The following is a 25963-nucleotide window of genomic DNA, read 5'->3' on the forward strand; positions in this document are numbered from 1 at the left end:
GTGTTGCCCAGGCTGGCCTATAACACTTGATCACAGGTGTGTGCCACCACACTCGACCACATTTTTTAAATATACATTAAAGTGTAGGCACTATGTTGTATAGTAGATCTCTAGGACTTATTTCATCTTGCATAACTAAAACTTTGTGTTAATACCTCTTCAAATTAGAATTTTTTATTTTTTTAAATTTTTTTTTAAAGAGAGAGAGAGAATTTTTTTTTAATATTTATTTTTTAGTTTTTTCGGTGGACATCTTTGTTTGTATGTGGTACTGAGGATCGAACCCGGGCCGCATGCATGCCAGGCGAGCGCTCTACCGCCTGAGCCACATCCCCAGCCCCAGAATTTTTTATTTTGAGTGGAGTCTTGCTATGTTACCCTAGCTGGTCTTGAATAGCTGAGACTACAGGATGGTGTAACCATGCCCAACTCAAATTAGAATTCTCTGTTTTTTTTTTTTTAATATTTTTTTAGTTGTAGATGGGCACAATATCTTTGTTTTATTTATTTATTTATTTTTATGTGGTGCTGAGGATCAAATCCAGTGCCTCAAGCATGGGAGGCAAGCACTTAACCACTGAGCTACAACCCCAGCCCAAATTAGAATTCTTTCAGGAAAGTACTATCTAAGCTTTGTCCTTGAAAATGGTAGTTTTACCTTATACAGGGTAATTATGCATTGTGGGCTAGGCCATTAGAGTCTTTCTTTTATATATAATTGGAGAAATATTAAGGTTATATTTCCATTCAAAGAACTGCTTTTTAAAAAAAATGTATGTACTGATTCTGTAGAGACCAAGAAATAAACTGATGTAAACACACGTACTTGGAAATATGAATTAACAACAGAGCAAGGGCTTTTTAAAGCAGACAGAGATGATAAGTAAGATGCATGGAATTGTAGTGCCCACAAGGAATTTCAATTTCTAAAGCTTTGGGACTGCCAGGGTATTTAGTCTGCTGTGCAAAGTGATGGGGGAATTCATGTTCCACCCAGAGTTAGCAGTGTAAGAGCTACAACTTTAATGAGTTTTTCATGTTTCAGATTACTTATTTGTGGCTGGTCACATTTTTAGATGAATCAATTCACTCATCCAATTTGTACTTGTTTAGAACCCAGGAAATAAGTGAGCATGGCTTGTTTGGCTAAAACATACATAAAATGAGATTCTCCCAGTGTTATGCCCTGAACTATATACCTGTACTTATGCAGGATTATAGCTACAGACCTCACATCATCATTTCATGCTTCATACCCTTGCTAAAGATATCTTTATCTCTCTCTCTCTCTCTTTGGTACCAGGGATTGAATTCAGCCACATCCCCAGCCCTATTTTGTATTTTTTTAGAGACAGGGTCTCACTGAGTTGCTTAGTGCCTCGCAGTTGCTGAGGCTGGCTTTGAACTCGTGATTTTCCTGTCTCAGTCTTCTGAACTGCTGGGATTACAGGCATGTGCCACCATGCCTGGCCACTTATCTTTATGAATGAGAGAACTGAGGCTCAAAGAGGTTAAGGAGCTTACTCAAAGGTCACTTAGCAAATAAGTTGTACAATCAGGTTTGAATCTAGGGAGAGTCCTAATAGCAAATTTGGACTTTAATGTATGGATATTTCATAATTTCATAGATCAATATAGTCTTTTTATTTTACTTGTTAATTCCCTCCCTTGTCTCCAGGTACTGGGGATTGAACCTCGGAGGGCTCTACTACTGAGCTACATCCCCAGAACTTTTCATTTTTTAACTTCTTGGCAGGGTATTGCTAAGCTGCTAAGTCTGGTCTCAAACGTGAGATTCTCTTGCCTTAGCCTACCATGTCACTAGGATTACAGATGCACCATCACACCTGGCTCCTTTTAGGTTTTGAACTGGGGAATGCTTAGATGAAAATGAATAGAAGGAAGAACTGTCTGATGGCATTATATAGGATCACAGAGGTAGGAAAAAGCTGGTGTGCAAAGAGAGGTGGTAGAAAGGTTTTTTCCAAAATATTTTTTTTAGTTGTTGATGGGCCTTTACTTCATTCATTTATTTATATGCAGTGCTGAGAATCGAACCCAGTACCTCACATGTGAGGTAAGTGCTTTACCACTGAGCCACAACCCCAGCCGGTAGGTTTTGACTGTAGTCAATGCACTGGAGACAGAGTGACTAGTGTGGAACTAGAAGACCTGTTCTTTTTTGGTACCAGGGATTGAATCAAGGGGCACTTAACCACTGAGCCACATCTTAAGCCCTTTTTAAATTTTATATTTTGAAAGAGGATCTTGCTAAATTGCTTAGGGCCTTGCTAAACTGCTGAGGTTGACCTTGAATTTGCAATCTTCCTGCCTTAGCCTCTGACCTCAAACTTTCAATCCTTCTTTTCAGTCTCCTCAATCACTGGGATTACAGGCATTTGCCACCTCACATGGCAAGAATGCTTTCTTTTTTTTTTTTTTTTAAAGAGAGAATTTTAATATTTATTTTTTAGTTTTCGGCGGACACAACATCTTTGTTTGTATGTGGTGCTGAGGATCGAACCCTGGCCGCACGCATGCCAGGCGAGCGCGCTACCGCTTGAGCCACATCCCCAGCCCCAAGAATGCTTTCTAAACAAGATTATATTGAGACAAATCAATCATCTCTGCATCTTTCTGTATTATTTGTTTAAGAAAATGATTAGGATATTGCTGCCGCTGCAGGGGTAGATGTTAAAATCCAACAAGAATATTACTTTTGGGACTGGGTTGTGGCTCTGTGGTAGAGCACTTCCTAGCATGTGTGAGGCACTGGGTTCAATCCTCAGCACCACATAAAAATAAAATAAAAGTATTGTGTTCATCTACAACTAAAAAAAATTTAAAAAAGAATAATACTTTTGAAACAAGTGAAATGATTTAAACCCATTTCTGTAAGACAGTTTATGAAAATATACTTAGGAGACACAAATTCCACTGTCGTCAAATTAATTTGTTTCCTAAGCTCAAATTTAATTTAAAATGAGACATTTCTTCAACTACTTCAATCCACCGACTGTCAAGGGATTTTTGGATAGAAAACACAGGAAATTAATACAGTAATGTTTGAGCAAATAACCAGCACAGTTCTGTCTTCTGTTGCTTGTGATGCTTCTAAAGAGTATTTTTAACAACTTCCTGATGAAATGGCTATTGCTAGTGTGAAGCCAGCCTCATCTCTGGATGACACCTGCAAATTTTTCTCCATCCCCATGTCCTAAAACAAACCCATTAACAAACTCTGCTAAATCCTTGGTCTGCATTTCTTATGACTGACCTTTCCATTTTTCCATCCCTGGGTTGCTGAAATGGCCTTCTCTTCAGACTCACCCACAGGGCAAAGGCCTCTTCCCGAAATGAAGCTTTCATCAAGCTATTTCTGTTATTAAAATTGAGGGGATCCCTTGCTTACAGGATGAAGTCTTAATACTGCAGTTGAGCTCCTCATTGTTTCAGCCAGGCAAATTCATTCGCTTTCTTTAGACTTTACTCCTCCACCTACTGAGATTCTGCTACTTGGAATCCTTTGGTGTTTCTTTCTGCCAGTTCAGGGCCATCACCTCCTTCTATTCGGACTTGAGATTCACTTCTTTGAGTATGTTTACCTTGTCTAGAAGCTATTTAGCAGATGAAAAAAAAAACCTCTTGTTTTCGAGCTTTTAATCACGTTAAGTGCTTTTAAGATAAATTATCCAGGTCTAGGGATAAATAACTTACAGAGATTTCCATTCTTTAAGAACCACACAGCACTCCAAATTTTAGGCGTTTGCCTTTTCACTAGGAATCTACACGAGAACCAGAGCAAAATGATTCTTTATGGTGACCTCTAGCGGGCAAGGGACAATCCTACAAAATTGTGAAAAGTGGAGGGCAAAGTAAAACCCTTCCCTGTAACCAGCAGGGTTACTCTATGGTCAGGTGACCGCATCCTTCCCCACCCTTATTTTTTCTTTCAGCATGTTTTGCATCTAACATAATTTGCCCTACGACTCACCTGTTTCGCCTTCCGCAGGTTGGGCTGCCCGTGTCAGATGTCGAGTGAATTGCTGGTAGCTGTTCAAAATAATCCCTACTAAGTAAAACCCATTCCCTGGGCATCCAGCAGAGCTTGGGGTTGTTCGCTTAGCGGAGCCTTAAGGGGCTCTTCAAGCTCCGGTGCTGCAGCCGGATCCAGGGTGCACGGGGGAAATCGAGACATTATGGAAAGGATGCCGACGAAGGCAACGAGAAATTCTGTTTTTGCCAGGGAATCCTCCCCAGACTTTCACCCCACTCTCTATGAGAGACTTCACGAGAGGGTCCAGGCGCGCTACACGTTGGTGCCTTCCCAGGACAGGTGCCGGGGAGAGCGGAGGCCGGGGCTACTCCGCGGGCGGCATCGCGCGGGGGCTGGGATGTGCGGCCGCCTTCGAGCACACGGCACGTGGGTCGCCCTGCGCGGGGAGAGGAAGCGCAAAGTCTGCAGGAAAAGCATCGGCTGGTGTGCCTTCTCTGAGGAATCCTTTTGGGGCGGTCTCAGAAGCTGGGACAATTTCTGGAAAGAGCTCTGGCCAAACGCCGTCTGTCCCTTCTCTTCAGACCCTACACCCCAGACCTCACCTCTGCACCCCTCCTTACCCATCCTGTCTCCTCCTTTCAGGGGCTGTTAAATGAGGCCCTTGGGAGATGCCCAAGTCATCCCGATGGCCAGGGGTGGGATGTGGCAGCAGGCAACCTGGCCACTGGGCTTGGCTTCCCCTACACCAGGGACTCCCGGCTCCTGGCATCCCCGCCCTGCGGACCCCTCCTGGACGCGGCAGGCGGGAGTGCAGCGGGGAGCCAGCGTCACGAGGCTGGGAGCCCGAGGTCCAGGGCGGGGCACCGGGGAATCCCAGCCCGAGCGCGCCAGGGAGGTGCGGGCGGACGCGGGAGGGCAGAGGAGGGCGGCGCGCGGAGGGAGGTGAGCGGCGCGGAGCCGGCAGGCAAGGAGGAGGCCGGCGAGGGAGGCCCCGCCCCCGCCTCTCCGAGCCGGCTCCTCGCCGCCGCCGAACCCGCTCACTTTGCCTCTCGCCTCTGGACGGCTGCGGGGCAGCTGCCCGAGCTGCAGCGGGAGGGAGCGCCTCCCGGGACCTGGAGTCTTCCGCACGGCGCCTCCCCTCGGCGCCCGCGCCCCTCAGGGAGGACGGCGCCGCCGCCTTGGAGAGGGCACCCCGGCATCGCAGGGGGCATCCCCGGGCGCGAGGGGCGGCGGCGCCAACACAGACTCATTCCCAGCCAGTGGGGCTCAGCGCTGGCGCCGGAGGGGACTCCCCGGCCACCCGCAGGTACTGCCGCGCGGAAGGCGCGCTGCTAGCAGCGACGCTGGGCTGCAGAGGGGGCTAAAGCTGAGGGGCCCCGGGCCGGTGCGGGGCAGAGAGGAGCCCCGAGGGAGAGCGGGCCCCGACGGCGCTCTCCCCGGTCTGCCCGAGGCAGGCAGGCCCCACGCGGCGGCCGGGCAACCCTTGAGCTGAGGGTCCCCAGGGCAGCCAGCCATGACCTTCGGGCGCAGCGGGGCGGCCTCGGTGGTACTGAACGTGGGCGGCGCCCGGTACTCGCTGTCTCGGGAGCTGCTCAAGGACTTCCCGCTACGCCGGGTGAGCCGGCTGCACGGCTGTCGCTCGGAACGCGACGTGCTCGAGGTGTGCGACGACTACGACCGTGAGCGCAACGAGTACTTTTTCGACCGGCACTCGGAGGCCTTCGGCTTCATCCTGCTCTACGTGCGCGGCCACGGCAAGCTGCGCTTCGCGCCGCGGATGTGCGAGCTCTCCTTCTACAATGAGATGATCTACTGGGGCCTGGAGGGCGCGCACCTCGAGTACTGCTGCCAGCGCCGCCTCGACGACCGCATGTCCGACACCTACACCTTCTACTCTGCGGAAGAACCGGGCGCGCTGGGCCGCGACGAGGTGCGACCCGGCGGGGCCGAGGCGGCTCCCTCCAGGCGCTGGCTGGAGCGCATGCGGAGGACTTTTGAGGAGCCCACGTCGTCGCTGGCCGCTCAGATCCTGGCCAGCGTGTCCGTGGTGTTCGTGATTGTGTCCATGGTGGTGCTGTGCGCCAGCACGCTGCCCGACTGGCGCGCAGCAGCCGCTGACAACCGCAGCCTGGATGACCGGAGCAGGTACTCCGCCGTCCCTGGGAGGGAGCCCTCCGGGTAGGACGCACTGCTTCTCTGCACGTCCGTCCTGTAGCATCTGTCCGTCCCGTCCGTCCGTCGCGTCTCCGTCCTGTCTGCCTGATGAACCAGGCAGGGTTCAGGGCCCAGGGAGGCCCCACGCGCGCCAACTAAGGGAAGGGTTGGGCCCCGTCGTCACCCCTATTTTCTGGGCACTGACCAGATCTGATACCTCTGCTAGAGACTCAGCTTGAGGGCGAGATCCCCAGGCCTGGGTAGGGGCAGACGGAGATACTCAAACCTCTTATCTTTGTAGTTTACTTCTGAGCAGATAGAGACCTGCTAATTAATTTTCTCTAAACTTTTGTTGTTATTATGCAGTCATTTAACCCTAAGCATTTAATAGCAGTTTCAACTATTTGCCAATTTTTGGTGGTGTTTGAAAAGATGAAATCTTGTTCTGGAGAAATGTGGTCTGCTGTGCTCTGCCCACACATGCTATACACCCTGCCCCCGGCGTAATGTGTGCTGTAATGGAATTGCCATATGATAAAGGAGGCTAATTTAACGACAGACTCTAAATAATGGATGTCTGTGCCCTTTTCTGCCTTCTTTCCCTACCAGGGATGAAGTTAGTGAAGCTCCTGTCTATCTGGTACCAAAGAAACACACTGTGACTTTCAGAGGGTCTTCAGTAATGGGGAGGGAAAGAAACCTTGCCTCTGGAGAAGAGAAAAACCAAAACTGCCTAAAACCCAGAAACAGTATCTGTGTAGTTTGTTTTGTTCTTTCCACTTTACTAGATGAAAGGAGAATATTTTAATCTGATTCCTAAGATGAGGCTTACCTCTTAATGGTGATAACACTTTTCTGTTTTTAGTACAAGTGAGTTTATTTTGCATATTTAGTGGGAGGAATAAGCATACTAAAGTTGGACTTTCAAGGGAGACAGCCATTTTGGGCACAAAAATCAAGTTGTATATTTTGTTTTACCTTTGTTTGGTAACCCTTTTAAGATTCTCCCTCCATTCACTTTTGTATTTTATTTTTTTTTCCTAGTCACTTTTTAAATTCAAGTTTGCACCCTGTGATCTTTTTTTCCTGATAGGCCCGTGGATGTTAGGAATGGTGCTATGCTTCTTGATTTTGCAGTGGATTACTTTCACATAATATTCTTCCTGGGGGAAGCAAAGATTTCTCCATAAATCTAAGTAAATAAAATTGTCTAGTATTATGGAGTCTATTACTGATATGCCATCTTGGCATGAAATCCAAGATACACACTTTGAAAATAAATAAATTAGGAAACTTACTTTGTTTATTTTATTAGGTTCTAACTGTTTTCAATTTGCAGATAAGAATTACTTGGTACTCCAATAGAACAATAAAAGTAGTTTATATATCTAAATACATAAGAGCCCTTGATTTAGACTCCCCCCCCCCAAAGAGGGTTGCAGGAAAATGAACCATAAATGGCCAGCCTTGAAATGATTCACTAGTAACTAGAATTCTAAGATCAGTGAAGACTTGAGCTGTATTAGCAAAGGATACAGGAGACTTGAGTTATTAGCACAGATATGCAGGGAGTAGACTACACCAATATATAAGCAAACACAGTTGAAATACACAAATAATAATTTTTTCGAGGGAGCCGAGGGGTTTTGGGAGTTTAGGGAAAGGTAGGCTGCAGATTATTAATGTACAGCATTTGGAAAGAAGTGAGAGGGATGAATGGTAATTTCAGGGAGAGCATCAGAAGAAACCAAAAAGGGGAAGAGGCAGAGATAGAAAAGAGGGAGGATGCAAAAGAAGTGAAGGAAGAAGAGTAATGCTTAATTTGTATATATGTATTTCATGTATGTATATAATTATTCAAGTCAGAACTGTTTCCTAGACACCAGATATTTTAGGCAAATGCATGTTTTTCTTGGCTTAATGGCCCAGTTTTAAGCTTCCCTTTAGAAGTGTAGGTATATCAAACCAATATCTACAATCCCAAACAGATGAACCAAAGGATGACTGACTGAGAATGTGACACATTTCAGAGAAAGCCCCTCACATGCCTCCTTCAAGTAGTCTTTCAAACCCCCTTTTTTTTGGGGGGGGTACCTGGGAATGAACTCAGGGACAGCACCGAGCCACATCCCCAGCCCTATTTTGTATTTTATTTAGAGACTAGGTCTCACTGAGTTGATTAGCACCTTGTTGCTGAGGCTGGCTTTGAACTCAAGATCCTCCTGTCTCAGTCTCCAGAGCCGCTGGGATTACAGGTGTGTACCACCATGTTGGGCTGAAATTAGTCTTTCTAAAACATCATTCTGGACATTCGATCATAGCTGAGATTTATCAAATAAAGCTCCTTTCTTGGCCTCCAGACTCTACAATTTAAAAAAAAATTAGTTGTAGATAGACACAATACCTTTATTTATTTTTACGTGGTGCTTAGGATCGAACCCAGTGCCTCACACATGCTAGGCAGTGCTCTACCATTGACACAACCCAAGGCTCTTGACAATTTTATCACAACCTTGATTTATCCCATCATTAGTTGCAAATATCTTTTCAGTATAAGCTGTATTAAGGCACTGATTCAAATATTGTAACTTTGTGTTGTAAAGAAAAGTTGGATGTGTAGGACTTAGAGACCATAGATTTCTTGAGATTGTTCTGAGAAGGCATTCAAAGTCAGGGAGGACAGGGAAAAAGCCTTCATTGGAAGGCTGCAGAGATTTTGCACTGTCCCACACTGGTGGGGTGTCATTTATATAAAAACTAGCTTATGCAGCCTGTATAACCCATGTGCCAGTTGTGCTCTACCTGGGAACAAAATAAGGACGCTTCCAGGTGAAAGGAACAGCAAAAGTGTGAAACTTGTATAATGTGTTCAGGGAGTGAGAATTCAATGATAGAGTGAAAGGTGGCTAGAGAGCAGATGTGAGGGAGAATAATTTTATTTTGCAGGCATTGGCTGCAATGGTGAGTCATTGGCTGGTTTGTAGGGTTTGTGGTGTGTGGGTTATGCATATAAAGTAATGAATGTAGCTAGGTGCACTGGCTATGCCTGTAATCCCAGTAACCCTGGAGGCTGAGGCTGGAGGATTGGAGTTCAGAGCAGCCTCAGCAACTTAGTGAGGCCCTAAGTAACTCAGTGAGACCTTGTCTCAAAATAAAAAATAAAAAGGACTGAGGATTTCATTTGGCTCAGTGGTAAACATCCCTAAGTTCAGCTTCTGGTACCTAAATCAATCAATCAATATAATGAATGTGGTGTGTACCATGAATTGGAGGGAGGTGGTGATTGTACCTGGTAAGTTGAATGTGGAGATTTTTTGCAGAGGGAGGGAATGAGGACCTGATTGCTTTGTGGCCGTAAGAATGGAGAATACATGACAACTCTGGAACATTCTAGGAAGAATTAGAATTACTCCAGGATATTGGAAAGACACACGAATCGGGGGCTGATTCAGTGGATTTCCAGGCGCTGTATGTATTCCCTGGGACTTGAGGTTCCATTTGTCCACCCTGGCCTGCTTGCTGGTTCTCAGTGTCTTTTTACTCTGCAATCTCTGGCCTCTTGAAATTGAATCATTCATCAAGCCCAACTCAGGTTGTTTCTCTTGAAGCCTTTACTGTGTATCCTCCTGAACTTCTTGAGAAATTCCTGTTTGCACTGCTTAATTAGCATCTATAATATATACTTCCTAGCATGGTAGTTATTTTCTCATATTAATGTGTTCTAGCTGCTCAGCTTAGATTAGACAGCCCAGGAAGGCACGTGAATTTGCTTACGCTATTTCTTATGGCATTTTTTAGAAAAAAAATTACTTTTCAGGTACAATAAATATCTATTGTTTATATTTCAAAATAGAACCTTTCAGAAAAATTTTTTTTTTTTCTTTTGGTACCGGGTACTGAATCCAGGAGCAATTTACCACTGAGCTGTATCCCCAGCCCTTTCTTTATTTTTCTGTTTTGAGATAAGTTCTTGCTAAATTGCTTAGGGCCTCACCAAGTTGCTGAGGCTGGTTTTGAACTTGGAATCCTCTTACCTCAGCCTCCTGAGTCTTGGGATTACACGTGTGCCACCATGCCTGTCCTTAATACCATTTTTATTACTCTGTCAACCCTTATATTAATTATACGTGGTTCTGGAGATTGTGCCCAGGGCCTCACACGTGAAGCAAACACTCTACCACTGAACTGCATCCCCAGCCCCAGACATATATTTTCTGTTGTATAGTTTGGAGAGCCGTTTGGGGTAAGGCAGTGGACTTCAGGTGCCAGAACTCTTGGCAGATGGGATCCTGTACTAGAGTAAGAAAAAGTCTATCAAATCAAGAAACAGTATTTATCAAGTACTTATTGTACAAAAGGGATAAGGAACATGGTTTCTTCAGAAAAAAATTTTTTTTTCCATGATAGGAATCAAACTCAGGGTCTTACCCATGCTAGGCAAGCCTTCTACCATGAAGCTACATCCTCAGCCCTTTTTAAAAAGATTTCATCTCACTAAGTTGTCCAGCCTACCTTGGAACTTGCGATCCTCTGGTCTGAGCCTCCTTGGTAACTGTGGTTACAGGTGTGTGCCAGTGTACTCCATGAGGAACGTCCTGATTTTCTTGTGCAGCTTCCTGGGTCCAATCTCTCCCCTCTCCAATTCATGGTACGCACTGCTTTCTGTACTTTATATGGCTGTCCTGTAATTGCTGGGCATCTGTGTTGTTTCTTGTCCATACGAGTTGCTTTGGTGATTATACTGTATATGCATATAATTTTGCTTGCTTTTTTTTCCCCCCCTTCCTGCAGCACTGGGGATTGAACCCAGGGGTGTTCTACCATCAAGCTACATCCTCAACCCTTTTTGTTTCTCATTTTAAGACAGGGTTACTGAGGGTTTCAGGGTTTCACTAAATTTCTGAGTCTGGCCTTGAACTTGGGATCCTCTTGCCTCAGCCTTCTGAGTCCCCCCGGATTACAGACGAGCACTACCGTGTCTGACTGACATTATTGTGTTCCATTTGCAAGTATACGTTAGAATAAATTCTTGAGCGTTAAATCATTGAGTTAAAGGACATGTACACTTATAATTTTCATAGATAATTCCAAACTACTCCAAAAAGATGGTATAAATTTATGCTCCCACCCACAATGTATGAGATATCATGTTCACAATCTGAAGGTGAAGAATGATATCTAGTAGTTTAAGTGTGTTTTGTTTAATTTTGAATAAGATCATGCATCTTTACATGTATTGAGAAGTCATGGAGGCTGGGGGATATCGAGTTCAAAGCCAGCCTCAAAAAGCGAGGCACTAAGCAACTCAGTGAGACCCTGTCTCTAAATAAAATACAAAATAGAGATGAGGGTGTGGCTTAGTGGTCGAGTGTCCCTGAGTTCCATCCCCCATACAAAAAAAAAAAAAAGAGAAGTCATTAATCTTAAAGGTTTTTTCTTTTCTTTTCTAGAGAGAGAGGGAGAGAGAGAGAGAGAATTTTTAATATTTATTTTTTAGTTTTCGGAGGACACAACATCTCTGTATGTGGTGCTGAGGATCGAACCTGGGCCGCACGTATGCCAGGCGAGTGCGATACCACTTGAGCCACATCCCCAGCCCCTTTATTTCTTTTTTAATGTGATGTTGGGGATTGAAACCAGGGCCTCAAAATACTAAGCATGTTTACCATTGAGCTACATCCCCAACCCCCAATGAATTTCTGTTTAAAAGTTGTTGTTTTTTTTTTAAATGTTAAGAAATTTCTTTATGTTATGAGTTGCTAAGGCTGGCTTTAACATTGCAATCCTCCTGCTTCAGCCTCCTGAGTCATTGGAATTATAGGTGTGAGCCACGGTGCCCAATAAGCTGATGTCTTTTTAAGACACCACTGACTGCTGGATAGAAAATGTACAGGAGGTGAACAGCAGATGCTGCAAGACCTGGAAAGCAAGAGATGTAGGGAATGTAGCAATGGAGATGGTGAGAAGCGACTGGATCCAGGTCAGTGGTGGATTTTTATGATGACTCAGCCATCAGGACTAGGAAAGTGTGAGAGATGTTGTGGATTGAGTGAAGCAGCCCCAGGGCTCACAGATGTTGGGGTCCCTCTGGTGTGACCACTTTGGCCCACAAGTAGCTCTCTTGTATAAAGTCTGCTTCCCATTTTAGGGTATTGTGAGGAGGAGGCTCTGGAAGAGGGATACCCAGAGGGCTGGTGGGAGACAGATCGTAGATCCTCTTCCTTACGGTACACCTGAAACCGTCTCACTGAGAAGATCTTCTCTTGAGTCAAAGATCTTTTTTTTTTTAATTTTTTAATTTTTTTTTTTAGTTTTCGGCGGACACAGCATCTTTGTTTGTATGTGGTGCTGAGGATCGAACCCAGGCCGTACGCATGCCAAGCGCGCCACCGCTTGAGCCACATCCCCAGCCCGAGTCAAAGATCTTTACACCTCATTTAGTGGTCATATGTATGCACAGCCTCCCTTGATAAACAGTCCTCCTAACTAATTAATCTTAGAATGGTGATGTGCTTAAAGTTTTATCCGATTGAAAAGATAAACTAGATTCTCCAGGCAGTTTGCCTTCCAGTAACATCTGAGGATTATTCTGACACTGATGAGATGAATGTTCTTTTTGGCCTTTTAACATACAGACATATAGACAAATCATCCTTTTTTTATTTTTTGGTCCTGGGGATTAAACCCAGGGGTACTTAGCCACTGAACCACATCTCCAGCTCTTTTTTTGTTTTTTATTTTGAAACAGGATCTTGCTAAATTGCTTAGGGCCTCACTAAATTTCTGAGGCTGGCCTTGAACTTGGGCTCCTCCTGCCTCAGCCTCCCAAGCCTCAGGAATTACAGGTGTGCCCCACCACACCCAACTCATCCTTTAAAATTACTAAGCGTTGCTACCTTTTTTCATAAAAAGATGTTCTTTGCTTGTTGCCTTTGAGAAGTTATGACCTCTGAAAGACAGGTCAGATATAAAGCTATCCCTTTCACTGCCTGGTCCCTTTTGCCTCAGGACTTTTGTTCCCTCAGACAGTCTCAGTAGAAGTTTATTTGAGTTCTTAATCTCTAGCATGCAGTCTTGTGATGGTTTTGATCAGATCTTCAGAAATTCTTTCTGAAAGTTGTTTTGTGTAGGAATGTTGTTCTTTAATTTGTATTACTTTGTATTGGGGTGATGAGAATTTGAGGAGATTTTTAAATGTTTAAATTTCTTACACTGTTATTTTAAGCTCAAGTTAAGGAAATTTAAATAATCAACATGAAAAGCTGGATGATGGAAATTTAAAAATCAATTGTATTATTTCCATTGCCTTTTCGTTCGATATTATAAAAATCAAGTAGGTTTTAAAGTGTGTTAAAAATAAAAAGCAGTATTTGAAACTGAATGTGAAAGTCTCAGTGCTTTTATTCTGCAGATAAGATGGCTATTTTCAGAACTCAGTAATTAATAGATCTCTGATAAGATTGAACATAACCCAGAACCTCGGTTAAATCCTGCTCTTTCACAGTAGACTTGTTTCTTTTAATATGTATGGGGTTTTCAATCCTCTGCCAATTTTAGAGTCCAATGTTTTGTTAATGTCTTCTAACCAAAGTGCTTTTGGTAAGCAAATCATTTTTTGATAATATTATCTTTTAGTTAAAACTTTGCTCATTGGGAAAAAAAGTGTTTTGATGTAAAAAGTTAATATGCCCCTCTCTCCTCCGTCCTGTCACCCAGTTTCTGGATATTACATGCACACACAAACACATATGTGCACACATTTTCATACATATATATAAACATACATACATATGTATATATTTATATTATAAATATTTTCTTTTAAAATATATAATTTAAGCAAGATCATTGTATAATTACATTCAGCAATTTGCCTTTTTCATGTACATCTTGGAACTCTTTCTGATATGAGTTCATATATTTCTCATTCTTTTAATATCTGAATAGTATTCCAGTGTATGGATGGGGCATCATTCATTTAATAAGTGTCTGTCCTGGAGATAATAGTAATGGTTGTAAAAGCCATTAGCGCGCGCGCACACACACACACGCACACACACACACATATGTGCATACATATCTATGCTTGTATAAATGTACACAAATGTGTGTGTACTTATTTATTTATTTTTTAGTTGTAGATGGACACAATACCTTTATTTTATTTTATTTTTTTAATGTGGTGCCGGGGATCAAACCCAGTGCCTCACATATAGTAGGCAAGCACTCTACCACTGAGCCGCAACCCCAGCCCCATGTGTATTTATTTTTGAGACAGTTTCTGCTGTATTGCCCAGGCTAGCCTTGAATTCTTGGACTCAAGAAATCCTGCCTCACTCAGCCTCCTGAGTAGCTGGGGCTATAAGGATATATACCACTGTGCCTAGCCGTAATGCATATTTATTGAATACTTAAATATATGCTAGTCACTTAAGTTTTTACATAATTATGTCGTCTAAGTCTCATTACAGTCCTATGAAATAATGCTGCTTTTATTACCATTTTATGACTAAGATTTAGATAGATTAACTAATATGTCCAGACTCGCATGAGTGGGTAAGAGTTGCCCTAGTTCTGATTCCCATTTTGATTAATTTGTCTCAATTTCTATAAAGTGGTGCAGACCACATTGTTTTTCATATCTCTTTGGAAATGGGAATAATTCTATATGTAAGCTAAATTCCAAAGCGGAGAAATAGCTGAGTTAAAAGGATTATACATTCACATTTTTTGATAGAAGGGACTGGGTATATAGCTTAGTAGTAGAACATCCCTAGCGTGCACGAAGCCCTGGATTTGATACCAGCCCCTTAAAGTATGAATAAAAAGTCAGGGCTGTTCTTTTATTTATTTATTTTTATTTTTTATTTTGCAGAGCTGAGGATTGAACTTAGGCTCTCCTGCATGCTATGCAAGTGCTCCGAGTTATATTCCCAGTCCCCAAATTCACCTTTCTTCTTCTTCTTCTTCTTCTTCTTCTTTTTTTTTTTTTTTTTTTTTAATGTGGTTCTAGGATTGAAACCAGGGCCCAGGACATGTGAGACAAGTGCTCTACCGCTGAGCTACATCCCTAGTCCCCAAATTCACCTTCAAATTGCACAATTAAGTGGTTTTCAGTGTATTCACCGAGTTGTGCAACCGTCACCATCTGTATTGCTTTCACCATTGTGGCTTAGTGGTGTGTTTGGGGGAGGATACAGTGTGTTAAGGAGGGGACCCAGGCATTTTGGCTGAGCAGATGAATCAGAGAAAGTAACAGACAAAACATTTGTGTTTGAATAAATTAATTGATCAACTGGTGGGTTCTACTGGAGTGTTTGGAACAATATATACATTTAAATGACCCTCTTTGTGAGTAGTGAGGACTCCTTGGATCTTAACTCTACTGGCAAAGGGAAGTATGTAATTGAAGCAGTCATTTGACTTTCCCAGGCAACACATGTCAAAAGGGAAAATCTGTGGTGGAAAGAACCAGGGCTCAGAGTCAGGAGGGGTGTGTGTGTGTGTGTGTGTGAGAGAGAGAGAGAGACAGAGACAGACAGACACAGAGGCACACACTGTACAGTTAATTAGCTGACTCATTTAGTAAATTGGGATATCCCACAGAAAGGGTGAATGAGAGAATAAAGACCAACCCTCAACTAGAAGGTAAACTTCCTTAGCTTTATCTTTCCAGGTTTAAGCCCCTTCTTACTGTCTTGAGGTTGCTTGGATGGTTTAGATTCCTTTTAGTCTGTTCTTTGAGAACAGAAATTCTGTGCTTTGCGGCACATGGTTTAACGCCTTACACAGGGGCAGGCACCCCATATATATTTTAAATTGAATGAGGTGTGTGAAAGAACCACGCAGATACAACAGCATTTTCATTTTTGTAAGAAGACAAGTTGTCTTCAACCTATAAAATCTACAAGCAGGATTTTTTTTTTCTAAGCTGCTGGGGATCAAACCCAGGTCTTCACACATGCTAGGCAAGCTCGCTACCACTGAATTATATCTCTCATCCCAGTGGTTTAATTTTTTTTCTCTGTGTGTGTGTTATCCTTTTTTCTTTTTTTTTTTCTTTCTTTGTTTCTTTTTATTGGTTCTGGGGATGAAACCCAGAGACACTTTGCCACTGAGCTGCACACCAAGCTCTTTTTATTTTATTTTTTTATTTTGAGACAAGGTCTTATTAAGTTGCTTAGGGTCTCACTAAATTGTTGAAGCTGGCCTTGAACTTTCAATCCTCCTGCCTCCGCCTCCCGACCCACTGGGATTATAGATGTGTACCACCGTATCTAGTCCCAGCTCTTCTTTTTGAAAAGGGAAAAGAGTAAAGATCTGGGTGTATATCTGAATGTGAGTTTTGAGCAAAAGACTTAATTTGCTTCCTTCTCTTTTTGAAGTAAGGGGCATGAAAGAGGGGGAGGTTGTTCTCTGTTGTCCACATTTGCCTTCAATTTGTAATCTGCCTGATACCACTCCCAGTTTGGCTTAATTTTAAAAGCTCGCTCTAGGGGCTGGGGTTGTAGCTCCCTGGTAGAGTGCTTGACTAACGTGTGTGAGGACCTGGGTCCTTAGCACCAAGGGGAAAAATAATGCTCACTCTGGCCCAGGCGTGAGGATAGTGTGTAGGATGTAACAGGAGGCCGGGTAGCCGAGTGGTTTCCTTAGCCGTCTCATGGAAGCTTTGAGAATCCGGTTTTACTTTGACACTCAGAGGACTGCCTCTGAGTCCTGGGTCCAGGCAGCTGAATTCCAGGGTTTCCTTGTTCATTTTGTGGGAGGAGATATTGGAATCACCTAAGTTGCCTCTGCCATCATGGTGTGACGATTATCCCAACTGGTCTAGTACTCTCTTAGTTGTCAGAACAGTGGAATTCTGGAGCCTGCGTGTGAAGTCACCCCACTGGCTGTGTCTTTGTACAGATGCAAAGCTGAGGGTAGTTATATTTTTATTTTGTTTTATGTTTTTTTTTTTTTTACTGGGGATTGAACCCATGGTCATTTTGTCACTATGCTACATCCTCAGCCTCAGCCCTTTTTATTTTTTATTTTGGAATAAGCATCTTGCTAAGTTGCTGAAGATCTTACTAAATTGCTGAGGCTGGCCTTGAACCTTTGATTCTCCTACCACAGCCTCCTGAATAATTGGGATTATAGGTGTGCAACATGTACCTAGCTTTTTCTTTCTTTCTTTTCTTTCTTTTTTTTTTTTGGTACTGGGGATTTAACCCAGGGATGCTTAATCACTGAGCCACATCCCCAACTTCCACTTTTTAAATTTTTTATTTAGAGATAGGATCTCACTAAGTTGCTTAGGGGGCCTCACTGAGTTGCTGAGGTTGGCTTTGAATTTGCAGTCTTCCTGCCTCAGCCTCCCTGGTGGCTGGGATTACAGGTGTGCACCACTGTGCCCTGCTTGTTTTGTTTTTCAATTAAAAGTGTTTTGGTGGTTCTGGGAATTGAACTTGGAGTGTTGTGCTCTAACCATGACCCCAGCTCCAGTGTATATTTTTATAATAATCAGTGTGATGAAATGGGAAATTGCAGAAAGCACTTCTGTGCATACTGGAATATCGTGACTTTCTCCGGGTAAAGTACTTGTGCAGTTGGCTGAGTCGTGAACTGAACTAGTGGCTCTCTTCATGACACACTACTCACTTCTATTGCAAGAATGACTAACACACTGGGTTTATTCCTACTTGAGAGTAGAGTAGGCATCTTATCAAAAACAGACAGGATGAGTCTTTGAATCTGACGAAAATAATGGACAGTGTTTGTTCCTGATGAAAAAAATTCAAGCTTTCAAGAAAAAGTTAGAAATGCCTTCCTAACACTTAGCAACTTATCTGATGAAATTTGTGCTGGTGTTCATAAATGTAAATTTTTAAAATACATAATGAGGTGTTGGGGTAAAGCTCAATGGTAGAGCATCTGCTTAGCACATGCAAGGTGAAAAAGTCTATTTGAAAATGACATAGTTTTCTCAGTTTTTTCAAGGATCAGCAACGTTTGGAGACTACTGTGCCTCAGCTTGCTAGACCCAGGCAAGACTGGGGAACCACATTGCTATAGGTTGTGATAATGTCACAAAGTGTTAAGAGATGAGGATGGTCAGCCAGAGGGTGTCAGATCACACAACAGCTCCCTGAGTGACATGTTCAATGACTAGCTTTATGGGTGAGGACAGTGTGTCACAGAAGCATCCAAACCCTAGACGATACTGAAAAGCCTAGAAGATGACATCACATTTTTGGCTATTTCCAGCTCCTCTTCCTAGGATCATGCCAGGGTTTTACCCACCCCTTCATTCATTTGCTTCTCCTGTGTCTGCCTTGGTGATCACTAAGGATACGATATATTTTGAGGAAGAACAGACATTGTCAATTTTGTCTGCATGACACCTGTGAGCACCTCTGCCTTGGGCACAATTCCTGCATGTATGAGATGTGAGTGAGCAGAATAAATACGATGGAGCTCCCTCCCTATGCTCAGTGGTAACTTTTGTGTACAAAACCTCCTGAGTTTAACCATGAGCATCTCAGGATCACAGGCGATGGAGAAGTCAAGTGTTGGATTCCTTGCAGGCCACAGAGTGCCAGGGGGTTGGGATCAGCCTGTTCTGGTCCCCTGAGCTGCTGTGCGTGGCTGAAGCTTCATCGCTTTCTGTGCAGCAGCAGCCCTGTCTCTGGGCGTGGAAATGATGCGTGGGGAATTTTGACTCAACATTTCAAGAACCAAATTAAGGACCAAATTGAATTTAATTGGTACTTATTGTCATATATGTCATTTAAGAACCAAGTAAATGAAAAAGATTTTTTCCCCTAGCCCTAGAAAGATAAAAACTAAATTTTAGCAGTTCACAGTACAGTATACAATGGGCTTTTGAAACAAATTGCCCCTATTTCTCCATTAACTCATAATTTATTTAAATGTTGGTGGTGAGCCCATTATAGTAAATGATCTGAGGACTTTTTCTTAAATACAAAAGACTGTTGGAAATAAAACAAGACTTAAGCATTTAGAAAAACGAAGAATTCCTTATGCCAATCAGAATGTTTTCCTTGAATACAACTACCCAAAACTTGAGAAGAACAAATCAATCTGTGAAATGAAAGAAACTCATGCTTTACAAAGGTAGAAGAAGAAATTATGCATAAAAGCCATTATAAAGTTTTTCAGGCATGTGAAAAATATAGATTATAGTACAGTGAACATTTGTGTACCACCCAACAGAAGAAATAAAACAACCCCCCCAAAAAAAATACATTCCACGAGGTGTTTCTTTCTTATTAAAATACTTTCCTTTTCCATAGAAATTGCCATCTCCTAACTCTGATGTGATTATTTCCATGTATTAAAAATATATTTTAAGGGGCTGGGGATGTGGCTCAAGCGGTAGCGCGCTCGCCTGGCATGCATGCGGCCCGGGTTCAATCCTCAGCACCACATACAAGCAAAGATGTTGTGTCCGCCAAAAAACTAAAAAAATAAATATTAAAAATATATATATATATTTTAATATATGCATGTCTATACATTTATATGTGTGTTACTCAGCTTTCCATTACTATAATAAATACCTGACATAATCAACTTAATAAAGAGAAAAGGTAGCTGGGTGTGGTGGTGCACACCTGTAATTCCAGCTACTTGGGAGGCTGAGGCAGGAAGATTTCAAATTCAAGGCCAGCCTTAGTCACTTAGGGAGACCCTGTCTCAGAATAAAAATAGTGAAGTGCTGTAGCTGCTGTAGCAGCTCAGTGGCGGATCATCTCTGGATTCAATCCCCCAGTGCCAAAGAAAAAGAGAGGGGCAGGCGGAGAGAGAAAGAGAAAGGGGGTGGGGAGAAATGAAATGGTTTATTTTGGCTCTTAATTTGGGGGGATTGGCCCTGTTGCTTTTGGGCCTGTGATGAGGCAGTAGGTCATGACTGAAATCTGTACTGGAGCAAATCTGTTCATCCCATAGCAGAGAAGCAGAGAGGAAGAGAAAGGGATTCGGGTCCTGTTACCCCCTCTGAGGTCGTACCCCAGTGACCCAAAAGATCCCCCACTAGGCGTCACATTGAAAGTTCTTATCACCTCCCAACAGTGCAAACTGGGAACCAAACCTTTACCACATGAGTCTTTGGGGAACATTCCAGAGCCAAACTACAGCAGTGCATCTGCACATAAAGTATGATATCGTTTTAGTACTTTCAGCCATTTTTATAAATGGTATCACCAGTAGAATCTGCAGCTTGTCCTTTTAGGTCAGCTTTATATTCTGATGTTGATTTCTATAGCTGTAGTCCTTTCATTTTAACTGTAATAAGAAGGTATTGATTTATTTGTTCTTCTGTCTGTAGAAATTTTGCTATTACTATAGTGCTGCAGTGAATAGCTTAGTTCATATTTCAGTGCACACATAGGAGAATGTCTTTAATGTATCTACTCAAGATGAGAGTTGCTATATCCGAAGGTATGTGTATTTCTCCTGGATGCTGCTAGTTGGTTCTCCAGGATAGTTGTACTGATTTATACTCTTTTTGGTAAGGAATAAATCTTGTTGCTGGTTTCCTTGCTCTCTCTATGTGTTGCTAGAATTTAAAACTTTGCTTATACGATAGATGTAAAATAATATCTCATTTTTTCTTTAAAATGTGTTATGATTTTTTATTATTATGCGACTGGGATTGATCTGAGGGGTGCCATACATCTGAGCTACATCCTAAGCTGTTCCTAGTTTTCATTTTGAGACAGGGTCTTGCTAAGTTACTGAGGCTGGTCTTGAACTTGTGATCCTCCTGAGTCACTGGGATTACAGGTGTGCACCACCACAAATGGTTTAAATTAATTTTATTGAGACATAATTTATTTGAAATACATTGCACCCATTTCAAAATATACAGTTTGGTGACATTTGACCAGTGTATATACCAATATGATTACCATTCCAGTCAGGTACGAAATTGTCTTATTGCCCTAGGTAGCCACTGATTTCTGTCACTATAGGTTAGTTTTGTCTTTTTGTTTTCTTGGTACCAGGGATTGAACCCAGGGACACTTTACCACTGAGCCACATTCCCAGCCCTGTGTATTTTTAATTTTGGTACAAGGTTTTTCTAAATTGTTTATGCCCTTGCTAAGTTAGTGACACTGGCTTTGAACTTGGGATCCTCTTGCCTTAGCCTCCTGAGCTGCTGTGATCATAGGTGTGTGCCACCATGTCCAGCTAGCATCACGTTTTTAAAAAATCATCCATGTGGGGCTGGAGATATGGCTCAAGTAGTAGCGTGCTCGCCTGGCATGCGTGAGGCACTGGGTTTGATCCTCAGCACAACATAAAAATAAAATAAAGATATTGTGTCCACCTAAAGCTAAAAAATAAATATTTAAAAAAAACCACCCATGTGCTGTTTGTATCATTGGTTTATTCTTTTTTAAATTGAGATATAATTCACATAATAAATTTTAGCATTTTATTTTAATATTTATTTATTTATTTATTTTTAGTCATACCCAATACCTTTGTTTTGTTTATTTATTTGTATGTGGTGCTGAGGATCAAACCCAGGGCCTTGGACGTGCTAGGCAAGTGCTCTGCTTCTGAGCCACAACCCCAGCCCCCATTTTTATTTTTACTTGTTTTTAGCTTTTTTTTTTTTATTGTTGGTTGTTCAAAACATTACATAGTTCTTGATATATCATCTTTCACACTTTGCTTCAAGTGGGTTATGAACTCCCATTTTTAGCCCATATACAGATTGCAGAATCACATCAATTACACATCCATTGATTTACATATTGCCATACTAGTGACTGTCGTGTTCTGCTACCTTTCCTATCCTCTACTATCCCCCCTCCCCTCCCCTCCCCTCTTCTCTCTCTACCCCCTCTACTGACCTTCATTTCTCCCCCTTGTATTATTTTTCCCTTTCCCCTCATTTCCTCTTGTATGTTCTTTTGTATAACCCTGAGGGTCTCCTTCCATTTCCATGCAATTTCCCTTTTCTCTCCCTTTCCCTCCCACCTCTCATCTCTGTTTAATGTTAATCTTCTTCTCATGCTCTTCGTCCCTACTCTGTTCTTAGTTACTCTCCTTATATCAAAGAAGACATTTGGCATTTGTTTTTTAGGGATTGGCTAGCTTCACTTAGCATAATCTGCTCTAGTGCCATCCATTTCCCTGCAAATTCTATGATTTTGTCGTTTTTTAATGCAGAGTAATACTCCATTGTGTATAAATGCCACATTTTTTTAATCCATTTGTCTATTGAAGGGCATCTGGGTTGGTTCCACAGTCTTGCTATTGTGAATTGAGCTGCTATGAACATCGATGTAGCAGTGTCCCTGTAGCATGCTCTTTTTAGGTCTTTAGGGAATAGACCAAGAAGGGGAATAGCTGGATCAAATGGTGGCTCCATTCCCAGCTTTCCAAGAAATCTCTATACTGCTTTCCAAATTGGCTGCACCAATCTGCAGTCCCACCAGCAATGTACAAGTGTACCCTTTTCCCCACATCCTCGCCAGCACTTGTTGTTTGACTTCATAATGGCTGCCAATCTTACTGGAGTGAGATGGTATCTTAGGGTGGTTTTGATTTGCATTTCTCTGACTGCTAGAGATGGTGAGCATGTTTTCATGTACTTGTTGATTGATTGTATGTCCTCCTCTGAGAAGTGTCTGTTCAGGTCCTTGGCCCATTTGTTGATTGGGTTGTTTGTTATCTTATTGTCTAATTTTTTGAGTTCTTTGTATACTCTGGATATTAGGGCTCTATCTGAAGTGTGAGGCGTAAAGATTTGTTCCCAGGATGTAGGCTCTTTATTTACCTCTCTTATTGTTTCTTTAGCTGAGAAAAAACTTTTTAGTTTGAGTAAGTCCCATTTGTTGATTCTAGTTATTAACTTTTGTGCTATGGGTGTTCTATTGAGGAATTTGGAGCCCGACCCCACAGTATATAGATCGTAGCCAACTTTTTCTTCTATCAGACTGCGTGTCTCTGATTTGATATCAAGCTCCTTGATCCATTTTGAATTAACTTTTGTGCATGGCGAGAGAAAGGGATTCAGTTTCTTTTTGTTGCATATGGATTTCCAGTTTTCCCAGCACCATTTGTTGAAGATGCTATCCTTCCTCCATTGCATGCTTTTAGCCCCTTTATCAAATATAAGATAGTTGTAGTTTTGTGGATTGCTTTCTGTGTCCTCTATTCTGTACCATTGGTCCATCCGCCTGTTTTGGTACCAGTACCATGCTGTTTTTGTTACTATTGCTCTGTAGTATAGTTTGAAGTCTGGTATCGCTATACCGCCTGATTCACACTTCCTGCTTAGCATTGTTTTTGCTATTCTGGGTCTTTTATTTTTCCATATGAATTTCATGATTGCTTTCTCTATTTCTACAAGAAATGCCGTTGGGATTTTGATTGGCATTGCATTAAACCTATATAGAACTTTTGGTAATATCGCCATTTTGATGATGTTAGTTCTGCCTATCCATGAACAGGGTATATTTTTCCATCTTCTAAGATCTTCTTCTATTTCTCTCTTTAGGGTTCTGTAGTTTTCATTGTATAAGTCTTTCACCTCTTTTGTTAGGTTGATTCCCAAGTATTTTGTTTTTTTTGAAGATATTGTGAATGGAGTGGTTGTCCTCATTTCCATTTCAGAGGATTTGTCGCTGATATACAGGAATGCCTTTGATTTATGCGTGTTGATTTTATATCCTGCCACTTTGCTGAATTCATTTATTAGCTCTAATAGTTTCTTTGTAGAGCCTTTTGGGTCTGCTAGGTATAGAATCATATCATCTGCAAATAGTGATAATTTAAGTTCTTCTTTTCCTATTTTTATGCCTTTAATTTCTTTCGTCTGTCTAATTGCTCTGGCCAGCGTTTCGAGAACTATGTTGAACAGAAGTGGTGAAAGAGGGCATCCCTGTCTTGTTCCAGATTTTAGAGGGAATGCCTTCAATTTTTCTCCATTCAGAATGATGCTAGCCTGAGGCTTAGCATAGATTGCTTTTACAATATTGAGGTATGTTCCTGTTATCCCTAGTTTTTCTAGAGTTTTGAACATAAAGGAATGCTGTACTTTGTCGAATGCTTTTTCCGCATCTATCGAGATGATCGTATGGTTCTTATTTTTAAGTCTATTGATGTGGTGAATAACATTTATTGATTTCCGTATATTGAACCAGCCTTGCATCCCAGGGATGAATCCTACTTGATCATGGTGCACAATTTTTTTGATATATTTTTGTATCCGATTCGCCAGAATTTTATTGAGGATTTTTGCATCTAGGTTCATTAGAGATATTGGTCTGAAGTTTTCTTTCTTTGAAGTGTCTTTGTCTGGTTTAGGTATCAGGGTGATGTTGGCCTCGTAGAATGAATTTGGAAGTTCTCCCTCTTTTTCTATTTCCTGAAGTAGCTTGAAAAGTATTGGTATTAGTTCCTCTTTAAAGGTTTTGTAAAATTCTGCTGTATACCCATCCGGTCCTGGGCTTTTCTTAGTTGGTAGTCTTTTGATGGCTTCTTCTATTTCCTCGATTGATATTGGTCTGTTTAGGTTGTCTATATCCTCCTGACTCAATCTGGGCAGATCATATGACTTAAGAAATTTATCTATGCCTTCACTATATTCTAATTTATTGGAGTATAAGGATTCAAAATAATTTTTGATTATCTTCTGTATTTCTGAAGTGTCTGTTGTGATATTGCCTTTTTCATCCCGTATGCTAGTAATTTGAGTTCTCTCTCTTCTTCTCTTCGCTAGCATGGCTAAGGGTCTGTCGATTTTGTTTATTTTTTCAAAGAACGAACTTTTAGTTTTGTCAATTTTTTCAATTGTTTCTTTTGTTTCGATTTCATTAATTTCAGCTCTGATTTTAATTATTTCTTGCCTTCTACTTCTTTTGCTGTTGTTTTGCTCTTCTTTTTCTAGGATTTTGAGATGAAGTATGAGATCATTTATTTGTTGGTTTTTTCTTTTTTTAAGGAATGAACTCCAAGCAATGAATTTTCCTCTTAGAACTGCTTTCAATGTGTCCCATAAATTCCGATATGTTGTGTCTGTGTTTTCATTTATCTCTAAGAATTTTTTAATTTCCTCCTTGATGTCTTCTATAACCCATTGATCATTCAGAAACCTATTGTTCATTCTCCAAGTGATGTATGCTTTTTCCTTCCTTCTTTTATCGTTGATTTTCAGTTTCATTCCATTATGATCAGATAGGATGCATGGTATTATCTCTACTCCTTTATATTGTCTAAGAGTTGCCCTGTGACATAATATACGATCTATTTTTGAGAAGGATCCATGTGCTGCTGAGAAAAAAGTGTAACTGCTTGATGTTGGGTGGTATATTCTATATATGTCAATTAAGTCTAGGTTATTAATTGTGTTATTGAGTTCTATAGTTTCCTTATTCAACTTTTGTTTGGAAGATCTGTCCAGTGGCGAGAGAGGTGTGTTGAAGTCTCCCATGATTATTGTATGGTGGTCTATTAGACTCTTGAACTTGAGAAGAGTTTGTTTGATGAACATAGCTGCACCATTGTTTGGGGCATATATATTTATGATTGTTATGTCTTGTTGGTGTATGGTTCCCTTAAGCAGTATGTAGTGTCCCTCTTTATCCCTTTTGATTAACTTTGGCTTGAAATCTATTTTATTTGATATGAGTATGGACACTCCTGCTTGTTTCCGAATTCCTTATGAGTGATATGATTTTTCCCAACCTTTCACCTTCAGCCTATGTATGTCTTTTTCTATCAAATGCGTCTCCTGTAGGCAGCATATTGTTGGGTCTTGTTTTGTGATCCATTCTACTAGCCTGTGTC

At 41.8% G+C, this 25963-nt stretch overlaps 2 protein-coding genes across 3 annotated transcripts in view; one reads left to right on the forward strand and one right to left on the reverse strand.

Moving 5' to 3' along the window:
* The window catches only part of Mta3 (metastasis associated 1 family member 3), a 187184-nt gene extending 183063 nt beyond the window's left edge, over positions 1-4121 (reverse strand). Inside the window, exon 1 of the mRNA XM_058573549.1 lies at positions 3995-4121. The gene's annotated coding sequence lies outside the window, so the exon portion shown is untranslated. The remainder of the gene's footprint in view (positions 1-3994) is intronic.
* A 901-nt stretch (positions 4122-5022) lies between these two features.
* Kcng3 (potassium voltage-gated channel modifier subfamily G member 3) overlaps positions 5023-25963 on the forward strand; it is a 45365-nt gene continuing 24424 nt past the window's right edge. Inside the window, exon 1 of one of the 2 annotated variants that reach the window (XM_046425244.2) lies at positions 5023-6175. In XM_046425244.2, the coding sequence (XP_046281200.1) occupies positions 5511-6175 (665 nt within the window). In that variant the 5' untranslated portion in view covers positions 5023-5510. The remainder of the gene's footprint in view (positions 6176-25963) is intronic. The other variant, XM_058573552.1, reaches the window with a different exon arrangement.

Source organism: Marmota monax, unplaced genomic scaffold (assembly GCF_021218885.2).
Source record: "Marmota monax isolate L192 unplaced genomic scaffold, Marmota_monax_Labrador192_F-V1.1 WCK01_AAM20220418_F8-fsc00015, whole genome shotgun sequence".
NCBI classification, from domain to species: Eukaryota; Metazoa; Chordata; class Mammalia; order Rodentia; family Sciuridae; genus Marmota; species Marmota monax.